General features: G+C 52.2%; 1 protein-coding gene across 1 annotated transcript; it reads right to left on the bottom strand.

The window, feature by feature from the left end:
- Window positions 1–4,903: 4,903 nt before the first annotated feature.
- SMAC4_03402 (uncharacterized protein) lies at window positions 4,904–14,426 on the bottom strand. Its single transcript, XM_003353036.2, has 4 exons — window positions 13,634–14,426; window positions 12,939–13,033; window positions 12,254–12,578; window positions 4,904–12,171 (listed from the first exon to the last, which is right to left on the bottom strand). The coding sequence occupies exons 3-4, from the start codon at window positions 12,558–12,560 to the stop codon at window positions 6,182–6,184; spliced, it is 6,297 nt and encodes a 2,098-aa protein (XP_003353084.1). The 5' UTR covers window positions 12,561–12,578; window positions 12,939–13,033; window positions 13,634–14,426; the 3' UTR covers window positions 4,904–6,181.
- Between the last annotated feature and the right edge of the window lie 764 nt (window positions 14,427–15,190).

Here is a 15,190-nt window from a genome sequence, read left to right as displayed (position 1 = left end):
CAAAGCCAAAACAACTGAACAACACATACAGCTGTTCTAGCTACAAACATGATAGCACGAAATAACACCACCATGGCATGACCACGGGCGGCATCTCAAACCATATCAACCCATGGGGGAGAACCAAAAACAGGCCGATCGCGGGACCACACGCCAACGTTGAACCTTGACCCAAGAAGAACTAGGTCGGATCTAGAATTCTGGGGTCCACGATTGGCTGGCGGCACGCTTTCTACCAATGGCATTGCACAAACTTAAAAGCCAATCCGAAGGATCCGCGAGGACGGCGAACGCACCAAGGGAAGAAAGCGAGAAGAGAGAAGAGGGACGCCGAAGCTCAGAGACTCTGGCCGACATGGCGAGAACTGACGACATTTCCAAAGACTTTGGGAATAGTGTCTTCAGCGAACTCCTTAAAGGTGATGCTTTGTAGTGGCTCTCCGTTGTAATAATACAGCAACACTATCAAAAGATCGGCCATCACTTGCATCATTACAGTGACCCGGGTAAATACCGTACTGAAAATGTTGATCAGTGACGACAAGCCCCCCACTGATGACAGCCAACAGTGACATTTTGAGGGCTGGCGAGGCTAGTTGATGTAGTGATTTACAGAGACTTTACGAGTTGTGAGACTGACCGAGGTGAAGACAGAGAATCGAGCCATTCCGACTTTGCACCTTCTGCTTTCGTCCCTTCTCATTTCAACTCTTCCCTCTTTTTTTCTTCAGGGTCTTTGGGCTCCTCTTTTGGCTCCTTCCTGGATGGAGATGGACAAATGCAAGGTGGGTTTCGAAAATGGATCTCCGGCTCTACGAAGCTGGCTAGACTCGAATTGGTGCACAGTTCAGCGAAAAATTCCCGAGGCTGCTCCACCCTTTCGGAACCGTTCTCAGTTCCAAAACAGAGAGACCCCACTGAACTGAACAGAAAAAAAGCATGCCTGTGCCTGGAAGAAAAAGGCATTTCTCCGCTCCGTCTTTCCGAAAAGCGCACTGGCAGTTCCTCAGCAGCCAACAGAGAGAGAAGAAGTTGGATATCCACCTGCTAATAATACCGCAGTTAAAGTTTACCAGAGAGAGAGAGAGAGTCATTGTGGCTCACAATGCCAAAGTTCAACAATTCCACTGCTTTGTCATCGCTATCAGCTGAGAGCTGCAGCACGTTGAGGAGGCTGATTCGGCGGATTAGCAGTGATGTCGGTTGATCGTGGGTTCTAGCCAGCGGAAAAGAGAGGCTGCTGACAATCACCGTGACTCGTTCGTCGTTCCGAGTCCCGTCGCCACAGCCCCGGTTCCCTTTTCAGCCCCAAAGAGCCCCAAGAGCCCCACGATGCCGTTGCCGGTTTGCGACAATTGCCGTTGAGCCTCCATCCAGGGGCACATTGCTACTGTTACGTCGTTTGGTTGCGCCTCATTTGCCTCTCAACGCTCAGCCTCGGCGTATCGCTTCTTCTTTTCTCTGCTTCATCATCATCGTCGGGACTGCCCGGACACGCGCGGCAAGGTTGATGATGCCACCGATAAAGAACGTTATCGAGGGCCTATCAAGCTGATAAACCCAAAATACCTAACAGAATGATCCCATTATTGCTTCCCACGTGCTGTTCACAAGGCATCTCTCACGGTTGGAAGATGGAAGTTGACGATGCCTCCGTGTCTCTGGGAACATATGACGTTGTCACACACAGTGACACTTTGACGGTAGCACAAGAAACAGGCAGAGGCAAAGAAAATAAAGCTGGGTAACGCATCGGAAATAGGACGTAGTCAGGTAGCATCGACATCATTGCGTGGTTGAGCTGAACACGGTTGTTTGATAGGCATCAAGTGCGTCGGCTTTTGATATTACAGTGAGATTTCTTGTAAAACCTCGCAACAGCTCCTCTGCAAACAAGATATGTTGCTGGTTGGTAGTAACCGAATACCGTAGTGAAGAGAGACACAGACAACGGAGCTGAGTATTGTGATATGTGGATGTTATGGTGGTTTGTTGTAACGACTCGCGTCTCTGGTGGGCGTCTCTGGTGGGCGTCCCTGGTGGGCGTCTTTTCCACCCAAACTCTCTCCACTTGTGAGATGATGCTGGCTGATTGATAACGCATTGAATACCTCCGCAATCACAGCGTTCATGTGATGCACTTCCATTTGCTGGCAGAGAAAAGGGGAGACGAGAAAATATAGGGGTCGGGTGTACCGATAGCGGATACTTTCGGACTGTTAAACTTGACCTAAGGCCACTGAAAGAAGTGGCTGATTGTGGTGTTTCTCTGTTCCATCGTCGTGGAGCGCGGCAGTTCTTTCTTTCTCGGCTCCTCTTGCACTTGCAGAACTGGCGCTGTAAAATTTCGGTCTTGTCTCCGTAAAGAACCCCGTATTCAATGATGCAGACATGGCGGGAAATCTAGACCCCCCCTTCTTTCACCTCCTCACCTCCTCACCTCGGGTGCCTCGAGTCAGTGCAACGGATTTGATGCAAGGGCAAAGAGAAGGAAGGGTACGAAAAGAGGCCAAGCGCAATGAGGCTTGATTTTCGAAAAGCAGTGCAGAGAAAAGAAAAAAAGTAGGGGACCTGCCAGAGCCGCACTGTCGATTGGATTAGCTTCAACTTTCTTTTTTGGTTACTGTTTCTCATCCACAGATGACCGCAGATTCGGGACGGGATCGAGATCACAATGTCTGAACTTTGTTCGTTTGCTGGCTTCGGCCGCACAAACTGCAAACGACAAGACGAAATGAGGGGTCCGACCAAAAGAAGCAACTCGGCATGCGCTTGGAGTATTCTGATTGGTGAGTATGAGTTTTCACTCGCAGACTGTCCTTCTCCGCTTTGGATCCATTTAGACAGTGCGCCAAATGTGAAAGCTTACTAGAGCTCTGGGCTGAACGGGACAAACGCTTGAACGTGGGCGGGCGAGATACATTGCATCAAGGCAGCAGAAGTCCCGACATATGTACAGCACGTCTATGTAGATGTTGCATTTTCCATGTCTGAACCTGTCTGAAGGCCCTTTTACATATCAGATTGGAAGTTCGCTTCGAGTTTCTCTATTACCTCCAAAATGAGTCTGAAGTCTGAAGTCTATGTACACTTTAACCTCAAATAAGCTTCAAGCTTCTTTTCATCTCTATGTACACCTGTTCCGTCTACCCGGTACATTTTCACCAAGTCCCCCTCCAACAACAACAATCAACGTCAACGTCACCAACAAGCGACCGAACAAACGCACAACCCCAAGCCATCAAAGCCTCAAGCCACTAACACCCCTCACACCCCCTCCTCCTCGCTATCTGACAAGCCTAACTCTTTCCTTTTGACAATCTACCTACCCCTCCTTCACCTTACCACATCACCCTCCTTCAGCCTCCTTCACAACTTCACTCGGCTCAAACAACCTCGAAACAACCAACCACCATCATTCCAGAAATTCCAGGATCGAAAGCTCCCCGGTACCAGCTCCGGTGGCATAGTTATCACATTGTCGGTACCAGTACGTTGTACCGAAATCATAATGATTCACGCCCCTCCATGTTTACATAACCCAGCACATCACTTCCATCACCACTCCCAAGCTGCCCTTGTCTACTTTTGCCGTCCTATCCCATCCATTACCCATCAGCGAGTAAGAATACAGAATCCCGTCCGTTCGGGCCTTTCGAGAAGGGGGAAAAGAAAAAATGTCACCGTCATACAAATTTCAAGCGCATCGTATGGGGCCCGTGTGTGGCTTTGTCCATCTTCCACCACCCACCACCATCACCACGCATGACAAACCCAGCTCCCTACTGCGTATGTTGCCATGCTCCCGTCCCCCTCCCCTCCCCCCTTGATTTACGGCTTAGACTGCTACTCTGTTGGTAGGTGGTGGCTCGGTGCTACCCCTCCATTTAACAGCTGACGGTGGGTTGTGTAAAAGAGAGAGAAATAAAAAGGAAAATCCACACCGCCTTGGATCTGCTTCTGGTGTAGCATACTGTGTATGGCCAACCAATCATGTTGGAGTGATTCAGCCACTCAATATCGGGCTTATCACTTACACGCTGCGGTTATCGCTCACACTTGAAACTTACACGGAACGGAATGGAAGAACACATCACGCGAGAGGCTACACTAGAAAAACGAGAGAGAAAGGCTATATCTATCGTGCCACACTCGTGGCACACTGTACAAGTAAAGTAAGTGGGTTGGACAACATAATCTGACATGCATCCATATCTACGTAGAAATAAAAGAAGTTTTGGAGAATGCTTTGTTGATGTGGTAAATGGGTGGTAGATGCGATGCTCGATGAATGACATATGTAGGTATGATGGGATTGTTTTTGGGGTTGAGGTAGTACAGGAAATAGATTTGGATGAAGTCGTGGAAACGATCAGCAATCATCTCTAACATTAACGAGCGAGGGAGGTACCTACCCAGTCACGTCGTGTACATGATATGTAAGTGGTGGCAAGATCAAATTAAATACCAGGCTGAATGAGGATCCTGGAATGGTTGAACTTCAAAAGTTATTGACCATCTACTAGAAAGTAACAGAGCGAGGTCAACATTAAGGGCTCATTTTCTCATTCTTCGTCATCTTCTTCATCTTTAGCTTATTCAAGTCAGTCCTGAAACTAGGAATAAACAACATGTATTGACTGGCTCAACTGGTCTGAAGTTTGTGAAGGACGTATCATACCACCAGGAGTTAGTTATCACCCATGTCAAGTGTCTGGCTGTTTTTCAGCAATATACAAATTTATACACACACAAACATATATATATACATATGTCCAGCCACTGCCATAAGACTTGGTTTAACGTGGAACACTCGATAGAAAGCATGACATGACATGACATGTGAAAGCGAACTGAACAGAAAGACCAAAGTCCATCGGTAGGTAAGTTTCCTTCGACACCACACTATAGAAAAGAAAAGAAGACATAGAGAACTTAGCAGCATACTGCTTACACGTCTTTTTCCCCACATCTCCTCGCCACTCACTCGATGAGTTGATTGCCGCCTTCAGGCAACTACTAAATTGGTCGTATGGCCAACGGGTAGGTACCATATTCTATGACTCACTCACTCACGTCTGTCTTGCATTCCTGCTTGATACCTCATACGGCCGGCCCCCTTCTGGTCGCCTAGGTACCTACTGTAGTAGGTAGGCAGTATAGAGAGAAAGTCAAGGATTGCGAAGCCGGTCGTGGCAAAGAGCGTGAGTTCTAAGAAAAGAAAAGAGAACTGGGTGCCTCTGGGTTGGGTTGCCGCTATTCTTTTTCGGCAGCCAGATTTTAGGATATAAAGGAAACCATAATGAGGTCTGAATTCAACTTGAGAACATAGTGCGGTTGATGAACCCAGACATACTATCTTCAGCTAGAGAAGATGACGAAGAAACAGGTCAGCAAAGCATACCTTACCTCTACTATATTACACGTGCAATGATATGGGCAGCTTTATCAAAACGTTTGTACATCATACAAACAGTAATTCCTACAATACTTCTACATACCTAGTATCCATCCATCCGCTTCTCCTTCGTTCGTTAGTCGTCACCTCACTTCAATTCCCAACGCCACCCCGTTCTTCCCCCCTTCCCATCGGAAACTAAAGTGAAAAGCAGAGCACATCGAGCATAGCATCATACCTCTATTCGCTTTTGGGCAGCATCTGCCCCTCCGAAACCGCTTTAGTTCCAAAACTCTATCTGTTATTTCCGCTTCGTTGCTGGTGGGAGATTATATCCATATTATTTTACAAACATCAGTACCATCGTTGTGGTCTGCCTGAATTCGCTGCTCTCTCTTGCTTCCGTCGAGCCTTGCGCGCTGCTTTGTTTCGCCTCATTTGTTGACGCATTGATAGTCTGTCAGGGTCCGCCCTCGGCTCTGGTTCTGACTCTGACTCTGGCTCTGGCTCTGGCTGCGTTTTTGAGAAAGGTTTCCAAGAATATTGTGGCCAAGAGTACTCCGGATGCGGTATATACAGCCACCCTAGGTAGACTAATGCGTTCCTGCTCCACATGTCCAGCTGTCTGATTACGTCTTCCGGTACATATCTTGGGTCTCTCTCAGGAACGCTTTGACATATACAAGCCAGCAGTATTCTCCCCAGCGAGCCAGAAACCGGCAGACCGCCGAGCCTCCATTTGGTATCCTCGTCCACCTTCCACCCTTCGGTTATCGAGCGGATCTAATGCTGGCGAACCTTATCCTCAAACACTCTCCGAACCTCCGGGGCGGCCTTGATAAAGGGAAGCTCAAAGAAGTTGAATTTTTCGTTCTTCACCAGCTCCATGGTAGTGATGATCAGACCCCACGGGTACGGCCAGTAACCGATTAACCGTTCAAGAAGGATCCGAACAATCTGCTGCCTGATGTCCATCTCCTCGGGATCCGTGGAGGCGATGTCGCGGCTAAAGAAGTCAAGGAAAACCTGGATGAAGTAGTGCGTATGGGCGCTGGTAAAGCGCAGCCAGTTCGCCATGCTGTTCAGAACGTAATACCTTGTATCAGGGGAGAGTTCCGTGATAAGCATCTGCAGTGTCTTGAGGTCTGGTGCGCCGGGGACGAACACAGCAGCGTCGTTTCTGGTGGCGGCGCGGTTGACGGCAAAATTGCCAATGTGCGAAATCACGGCATCGATGACTTGGCGGTTAACGTCGAGAGGGACGAATCCGTAGTCAGTTGTCCCGCTACCAGACCTAGTGATAGCGTGCGTAATCTGCGCAATGGCATCTTCGGATGGGCCGTTCTGCAAAGCCTGGTCCAGAATGTCGAGCAGCCCCAGTTGGCGAAGCTGTTCGGCAGAATCGTAGACACTGATGGCTGCTTCTTTGATGTCCGCGATCTGGTCCAATTTCAAGCCGGGCTGGAAGGCATCAGTTGACTTCGCGGCCGAAGCAGGAGTAGCCAGCAAGATCATGTTCCTCAACTGGGTGGCATGAGCTGGCAAACTCTGGCACAGCAGCACATGGTTGGCAGACACGTAATCGGGGAAATCATGCCCCAGGATGATGAGGAGCTTTAGGGCGGCCTGGTACATTTCCTTGGCGAACATCGAGAGCTCGATCGGCTTCAGAAGCTCACCCAGATAAGAGAGCAACTCCCGAAGGATCTTGGTATACGCCTCCCAGCCCGCGTTGTTAGCCATTTGAAGCATGGCTGGCAGGAAGACACGGTGGGTGACAAGTTGGAGCCAGCCAAAAGCGAAGCCTGGGTAGAGGCTCGGCCGCAAGTCGAAAAGACGGTCGGCAAAGGTAAGCAAGATCCTATCGCGCTCACTTTCTAGCAGATCCTCCAGAGAGTGAATGCCGTGGAGGAGGTAGGAAAAGAACCGAATAAACACCCGCGAGTTGAAAGCGTCGCCACGCTTGACGTGGTGGCTGTTCAACACCAAGACCCCGAGGGCGAAGATGGAATCGATGAAAGCAGCACGGGCCGCTTGTCCGTCGACATTGTCTTCATGCGACTGGAAGAAGATAAGGACCATCTTGACCAAAGCATCAATTGCCTGGTACGCCTCCGTTACCGTCCCATTGAGGTGAACAACCTGCTCGTACCGGTCGACAGACTTGTCGATGGCGAGGCGTGCAAACATCAAGAAATCATCAGTGCTGGCGATGACTCCCCTCGAGCGCAACTGTTGTACAAAGATCGTCGACGACTTGGAGGAAGAAGAGGTGGGGTAGTTGCAGAGGTGAACCCATTCATCAAATACATATTCCATCTGTTCCTGACGAATGGCAATGATCTCTGCCGGAGTAAGGCCATCAGGCATGTCCGGAGGAGGTGCGAGAATCTTGGACTTGAGACTCTGGCCTCCTTGAACATCCGGATTCTCACCGATCCAGATCCATGCTTCCTCCAGACTGCGGACAAAGTCAGTATAGAGCGCAAGAGGGCTCTCACTAAGAAGGGTAAGATCCAAAAGCTGCTCGAGGAATTCGATAGATCCCTCCTTGCGCTGCTGGAGGGCCATAGACAAGGCGGCATCGATGCTCCTCCAGTCAAGAAGGTCCGTGCCGAGCAGCGCTGCAATGAGCGAAAGGTTGAGGAAGTATTCAGCTGGTTGTTGATGGAAGAGGCTCCTGATCTGCTGGCTCGTGGTCGGACCGGCAATCTTGCGGAGGGTCTCGAGGACATGAACCAGACTTTCAAGCAGGAGGGTGTCGCCAGGCTGTCTGAAGATCAACTGGGCGATCTGGGTTGCGGCATATGCTGCAAACTCTTCAGACGTCTGCTGAGTCTTGATAATAAGTTGCACAAGTGCGTCAATGATGTCCAGAACTTGGTGAGCGCGGGGCAGTTCGTTGAAATGTTCCTCCGTGGCACCGGTGGCCGCGGCGGTCAATGAATCCAGAAGCTTGTTAACTCTATCAGCAATGGTTCTGGCATCCACCTGGTTAAGCCCGGCTTGACGTCCATTTGCCAACGCGCCACTGCCCTGGGGGTAGTGCTGAAGCTGACCACCAAGGTGAGGAAGCGAAGGTGTCTCGGCAGGTGTTGGAAGAGCCGGAATAGCGCTGAACTGATCCCCGAGGACTTCATTTGCGAGAGACCTGGCGTCCGATGTAGAGGTTGCGTGGGACGGTCCTGTTGTCGAAGCGATTGCCCTTGGCTGTCGGGCAAAGTCATCATAAATGGCCATTTGCTCCGCATTGAGGCCAGCCATGCTTGGGCTCAACTTGAAGGGATGAGGAATGGTCCAGGCCCAGCGGGTGAGTCCAGGATCCATGTATGGCTCGTTTGGACGCTGCGCGCGATGCCGGCGTCTGGCTTCAATTTCAGGTTGAATCATGTCCTCGATCTCCGGAACCGCACGATCTTCAGCCGACTTCTCGATTACGCTGGAAGCGAGGTCCAGGTTCGAGTTAATGCAGAGCATGATAATTCCCTCAGGTAGCACTAGACCCATCTCAGCCGAGAGGGCACGAAGGTAGTTGGCCATGTTGGAGCGAAGGGGCTCCTTGGACGTAACCAAGGCAAGACTGCCCGCAGTCGACTTGACCATGTTGATCGCCGCATCCCGCACACGGTTCTCATCAGGCTCAGTCGCAAAGTCCTTATGGATCATCTGCTGCGTGGCAATGGCCGCAATAGTAACGGACCTATCAACCACTGGCTGGATGATCTCCTGCAGGGCACGCGTAACTGCTTGAGAGGTAATGCTGTGCAGTTTGGCTTGATCAATGACTTCTGTCGGTGGGATCGAGAGGCTGGCGGAGAGGTCGGGGATCGGAAGAGAGGCATGAGCGGGGAGGCCACTTGCGACACTACCCATACCGTTGATAGAGGTGTTGTCGAAGGGCTCGAGCTCTTGCCCATTCAGATCAGGAACTTCCTCGACGGGAACCCGGTTGAGGATCTCGCCAGACGGCTCAATGCTCTTGTGATCCAGCTTGAGCCCCTTGCACAGGACCTCGATCTCGAACTTCAAGTTCAGCTTCAGCTCCGCGTTGTGGTATAGCTCAATCAGGAGATGGATAATATCCATCAGCCAGGGATTGGGTGGCTGGAAGACCTCTGATGAAGCACCTTGAGCGAGAACCTTACAGACGAAAGGGATAACAATTAGGAGACGCTTGGTATCATGCGCTTCCATAAGCAACTGTTTGAAGGCGATGTTCCTGTGCTTGATGGGCTTGTTTCTCGCGAGCGTCAGAAGACCGAGCCAGCCACCCAAGTTCTTCAAATGCGTCCTTTCGGTCGAGTTCTGCAGCGTAATGTCGGAATTGAGCATTCTCTGGACGCTGACATATGTCTCCCTCAGAACCTCGGCCCATAGAGACTTATCCTCAAACATCTTAACCAGGTCAAGATATACTTGGTGGTAGTTGGGCTGCATCTTGGCACGTTCCTCAACCAGGTGGCTGGCGAACCACTGTTGATGCTTGGCCTCCAACATGTCGTGGAGATCCTTGTACATGGTCTGCAGCGTAGTTTCGGTAAGGTTGTTGAGGAAGAACTGAATCTTGCCCTGGGCCTCGGCGGTTGGGTCCTCATAGACTACCCCCGGAGGAGGCGGATCAACGTTAACTGACGCGAATGGCGGCGGGTGCTGCTCCGAGCTGTGAGCCTCGTCAAGGTTGCCGTTTGTCATGCTATCGTTACCCATGGTCGGGCCAAGCGGTAATGGGCCTCCACGGTTGCGCAGCGTCTCCTCTTCGTGCTCGCGGAGGACATCCTCGGCCTTCTTGCGGGCCTCCGTATTTTGAAGCCCCGGAATGAGCAACAGCTGCGTGCAAAACCCAGGCCATTCGCGCAAGCGAGGCAGGAGCTGAAGAAGAGCTTGCAGACCAAACTTGTACATGGGCTCCTGGGGTTGATGGTCCCGAACAGCCTCAAGGATCATGCCAAGCCCGATCTTGAGGGGCAACTCTGAAACGAGCTTGTGGGAGATGATGCCGCCGAAGAGCACAGCCGTGGTGGCGAGCGCCTCCAGAGGGTAGTTCTCATAATGCGCGTATTCGTCGAACAGGCCGTGAATCATGCAAGCAAAGGTGTCTTGTTCGAGAGGATCTCGTGAGTGCTTGTATTTGTCGAGAACCTCCACGATGGTTCGCACAGCGACTTCATCGCTGTACATTTTCTTGTAATGTTCCTCCATGCGAACATTAGCAGCTTGGGGTAGAGAATTCCCATCTCGACCGTTGGCGTCAATGATGTCATCAAACCCTTCCCCGTAGTTGATAAGCCTTGGGTACGCGGTAATACATTGCCGTTGGACCACAATAAGCTCCGGGATCGGCGACTTGGGCAGAAACTCCTCCAGGATCTGAAGCATGGCTGACACGGTCCGAACTTGTAAGGTGGTGCTCTGCTTGGGAGCACCGGGCCCACTACGCTGGTACTGCAGCTCGAGATTCGCCTTGATCATCAGGAATTGAAGAAGAGCCGAGGCCATCTCGGTACTCCGCTCCGCGTTCTTCTGCGCCCACTCCTGCAGGTCCAGATAGCCCTCCGCGTGGGCTAGAGCAGTGAGGTCGAACCCAAAGCCATTGATCAGATAGACAAGCTCCTCGAGCCATCCTTGCCGCATAGAGTGCTCGAAAATTTGCGGCAGGCATATCGGCCTATGCGCATGGGCATCTATCAGCCTCATTTTGACCCAATCCTTGTCCCACCTCCACAGGCTGTTCATTACAAAATCGGTCTCGGGTGATTTAGGTGCCCATAACGACTCTATGAACAGATCAACCAGAGCATCCTCAGCTAGCTTGGGCCAAGGCTTGGGCACCCTGAAGGCCGAGACCACAAAGATAGCCACTTGGGAAACGACAACGTCCTGGAAAAGACGCTTGGCCTCGGTACACTTGGAGGCGTGTGTGGAATGGAGGGCGACGTTGAAGATGGCGGACATGGCCGCTTCGGAGATCAAGGGATGTCTGACCGCATATGCGGCCGTTTCCCGGATCATCTGCGGTGCCTGTGCATAGTCGTCCAAGGTGAAGGTCGGCTTGAGCCCCGGGATGGTGGTGGCGTCCAGCTGTTCGGGCAGCAGTGAGGTGAAGGCGCAGGTGAAGGACATCTGCGTCTCGGGATTTTCCCAGTCGCCACCCCAGAGCCGCTGAATATCAAACTGCTGACTTTCGTCTTGCGCTATCGGCAGGAGAGCATTGTAGAGACGAAGAAACTGGGGCGGAGTGATGCGGGCACCACTGTGATCAAAGTACGAGACCACATCCTGCCATCTAAAGGCACCAGGCAGAACACGCCTGAGAGCCGCGACAAGAACCGAAGGGTTGTGCGGGGGAGTTTGGCTGATGGTCGTATACATGAGCGTGTGGGATACCTGCTCCTCACTCAGCTGACAGTTCGCCGGACGATTCCGGAGGTAGTTGTAGCATGTATCTTCATTCTCGGTGAAGTCTCGGCCGGTCTTGTGGATGTAGAGGGTCAAGGCATTCGGGGGTCGGTCTGCCAATAGTCGCATTAGGTCAAGCGCAGCCAGCACTTGAGAGGGAGGCAGCGGGTTCGCATCGGGATTTCCTTGGATGTATCGAGACTGCACATTATGCTCCAGCTCCTTCTTTGCTGCCGCGTTGAAATTGGGCGGGTGGACCTGGATGAAGCGATCGAGCAAGCCAGCAATGAAATCGGGCCCAAGCGTGGTCTGGGTGCCGGACGGTTTGCTGAGAATGTTGCCAAACATGGGGAAGTTTGTGGATAAGATGGCATCGGCTAGATGGAGGGATCTAAGGTCAGCAAACAAAGGGCCGAGGCCACGAAAGAAGCCGGAGAGAGACAATGGGAGAAGGCCTACCCTTGGTCTTGAGATCGGGTTTGCTTCCTAGCTTAAAGGCAAGCGCCAGAACCGTCTTTTCAAAAGCATCGAGCTTGAAGTGTTCCATGAAGGTTGAGAGGTCAAAGTCGCGGAAGAGGTCTTCTGTGCCTGTCTCAATCGCCTCGGCAATCCTCCTAGACTGCTCGAAGTCTTGTGATAGCTTCCTCACCTCTGTGACGAGCTGGTGGTAGGTGGCCGAGTTGGCGCTCTGCCATTTTTGGTTCGGAAAGATTTGGCCGGCATTGCCGACCACTAACCGCTGAAAGTACGACCGAAACCCTTCCATGCCGTTCTCATTAACTATCTGGTAAGGGTGAGCAGGACCAGGTCAGCGAAGCTCGGGGCATGTGTATAGACAGCACGGTCGAGGGCGGGGAGCGTGGTAATAACGGAGTGAGGGGGGGTGCGAAGGAGGATTCGGCGCAGCTGTCGTTGCGGGCAGGTCTGGTTGTAAACAGGTTGCTCGAGCCGAGTGGATAGCGCTGGGGGCAATACAGTTGACTCGAGGCAGAGGGTAGTAGTAGTCACAAGGCTGGCCGCGATCGCAGGCTGTGGCAGCAGGGAGACGGACGACGGAAGCGGTCGCGGCGCGGTTCGCGGTGACGAGATGATGGCGCAGGACGTGGGATGCGGGATGCGGGAGTGACAACAGCAGCAAGCGTACCTTTTTGCAACAACTCGGTTTCGGGTCCCACTTGCGAGGGATCGGTGTGTGTGTCGTCGACGGTAGATTGCTCAAGAGCAACTAAATCTGGATATCTAAGAAGTTGGTCAGGGTCAGGAAGCTTCCACATGTGCTGAGTGGTGGGGCTACTTTTGGATTGGGGGCGATTGCTGTGACTGGCGCCACTCGGGCTATAGGTAGAAGAAGCTTGCGAAGGTGGTTGATGACAATGTGGATGCAGATGGGAATGGAGATGAGGTCGGAGAGGGATTGTTTGGGAGCGGCACGGAGAAGTTCTGCGTCGTGGAACCACCATCGAGTAGGTAGACACGAGGTAGGTAGCCAGCCTTGAGTGGCTAGACGTGGTACCTGTGCTCCGGGACGAACGCCGGCAGGCACAGAGTAGGTAGGTATACCTGGTAGCCGTAGCCGCAGAGACGGGAGGAATCCACGAATGGCAACTACCTTTACCTCTTTAAGGTGCCTGACTGACCGCGTCCCGTCCTGACTTGTTCCGGCAGAAAGTTGGACGTGGACGTCGGCGGTCGTGGTGGTCCCGGTGCTTGGTGCTTGTGACGGCCAGCAAGGAGCAAAGATGAAGCGAGGAGGGGGAGGTTGTATGGAGGGGAACGCGCAAAGGAGGGAGACCAGTCCAAGATGATCGAATAGCAAGTATAGACAGGAGGTATGCTCACTTTGATGGTGGTGATGGTAGATCTATTTGGGTATGTAATACAAATTCGGTATGTGCCTGTGTTGGTGTATGTAATGGTGGTGATGTTGACCGTGAAAACGAGACGTGGTCTAGCACGGTACGTAGGTATATATCTTTCAGCCTCGAGGTGTCTCCGTCACTTTTGTAGGGTTCGGGTGAGCGAGGCTTCGTCAATTCAGTCCTGTCGGCGGCGGGCGCGAGGGGCTAGGTCTCTGCTCTGGGCTGTCTTCTGTCTCGACGGCGGTCGGGGTATTCGGCTGGCTCGACAGTGAGAACTAGGCAAAGTGTGTTGCGGACGTAGCGGGCTGCCGGGCGCGGCGTCGACGGGGTTATGTTTTGGTATGTTGGTCGGGACTGGACTGCGGAGTTGTGATCACAAGTCAAGGGGGAAGAAAGAAGGACGATGGATTGGAGTGGAATCTGGAGAGTCTGCCACTGGTTGGCTCCAGGCCGGAGTGGTCCCGTCGTTGTGCTTTTTCCGACGTGTGAGGTTGGCGCATTCCACTCCCACCTGACTTTCACAGCGCAAGGCAACGGTTCGGATTGGGGTCCACTCTCTCCCACTCCTCAGAAAGAACAACTGCCCGCGCTGCAAGTGGTGCATTCAGGTCACCTATTCAGCACGCAGCAGTCCCGTCCCGTGTCCCGCTTCAGGTGTCCCCCGCCCAACTGCCAGTGCAGCAGCAGCCCTGTGTCAACGCGGTACGGGGCGGTACAGGTACCTCTACACGGCCCTCTCGGGGAGTCGGGTGAGGTGCCTGCCTGGCTGGGCTGCCAAGGTGGCCAAGGGAAGGCGGGCAGTGGCCACTGGCAGGCAAGACGACGGGGAGAGGACAAGGGCACCTGCAACGGCAAGCTGACTGATGGCCCGTGCGCACATATCCTCTGAGGGAGAGCTCTTTGTTGCGCTTCTCTTGGCATTGAGTCGGAATGGAAGCCGCCGTTGTCGCTCTCGCGGCTTCTCGCATGATAAACCTGAACTTTTTCCATTTCCACTTGAAAGGTCTCTACGACAACCTCAAAGTCAGCCTAAAACTCAACTGACGAAACCCAACAAAGAGGAACTTCCAACTGTCCGTAGTTCATCTACAAACGCATCCTTTTCACAGGCATCATCCCTCTGGGCCCTAGCCCCTTGATGAATGCATCTCTTGGATTAAGACAGAAACAGCCTCTGGTTACCATCACTTGGAGCTGAGTTGGTGTTGACTTGAAAGGAACAGCAAACCACTCTCAAATGACTTTGCAACAAGTGACAATGAGAGAGCAACAAACCAGGAACACTGAAGTACAATGCCTGCCTTTCACAAGTTGACATTGACCGTGTTTGGACTTCTCTTCCAGGAATCTGATAACTCCGGGTTACAGTGAATTCTACACCTGATCACCGGCCGGAAGCCCACATTCAGGCACATGTCGACATCAACATCGTCCCATTCAGGGCAGTTCGATCCAATCTGGGATAGGCCTGTCAAGAAACAGGGCAGTGCACTTATATAGGCATTACAACTGCCTGTTGGAGCCCTATAGTCAAGGC

The sequence above is a fragment of the Sordaria macrospora genome, chromosome 7 (genome assembly GCF_033870435.1).
Source record: "Sordaria macrospora chromosome 7, complete sequence".
Taxonomy (NCBI): domain Eukaryota; kingdom Fungi; phylum Ascomycota; class Sordariomycetes; order Sordariales; family Sordariaceae; genus Sordaria; species Sordaria macrospora.
The sequence above is the reverse complement of the archived record's forward strand: the minus strand, read 5'-3'. Positions and strand labels throughout refer to the sequence as shown.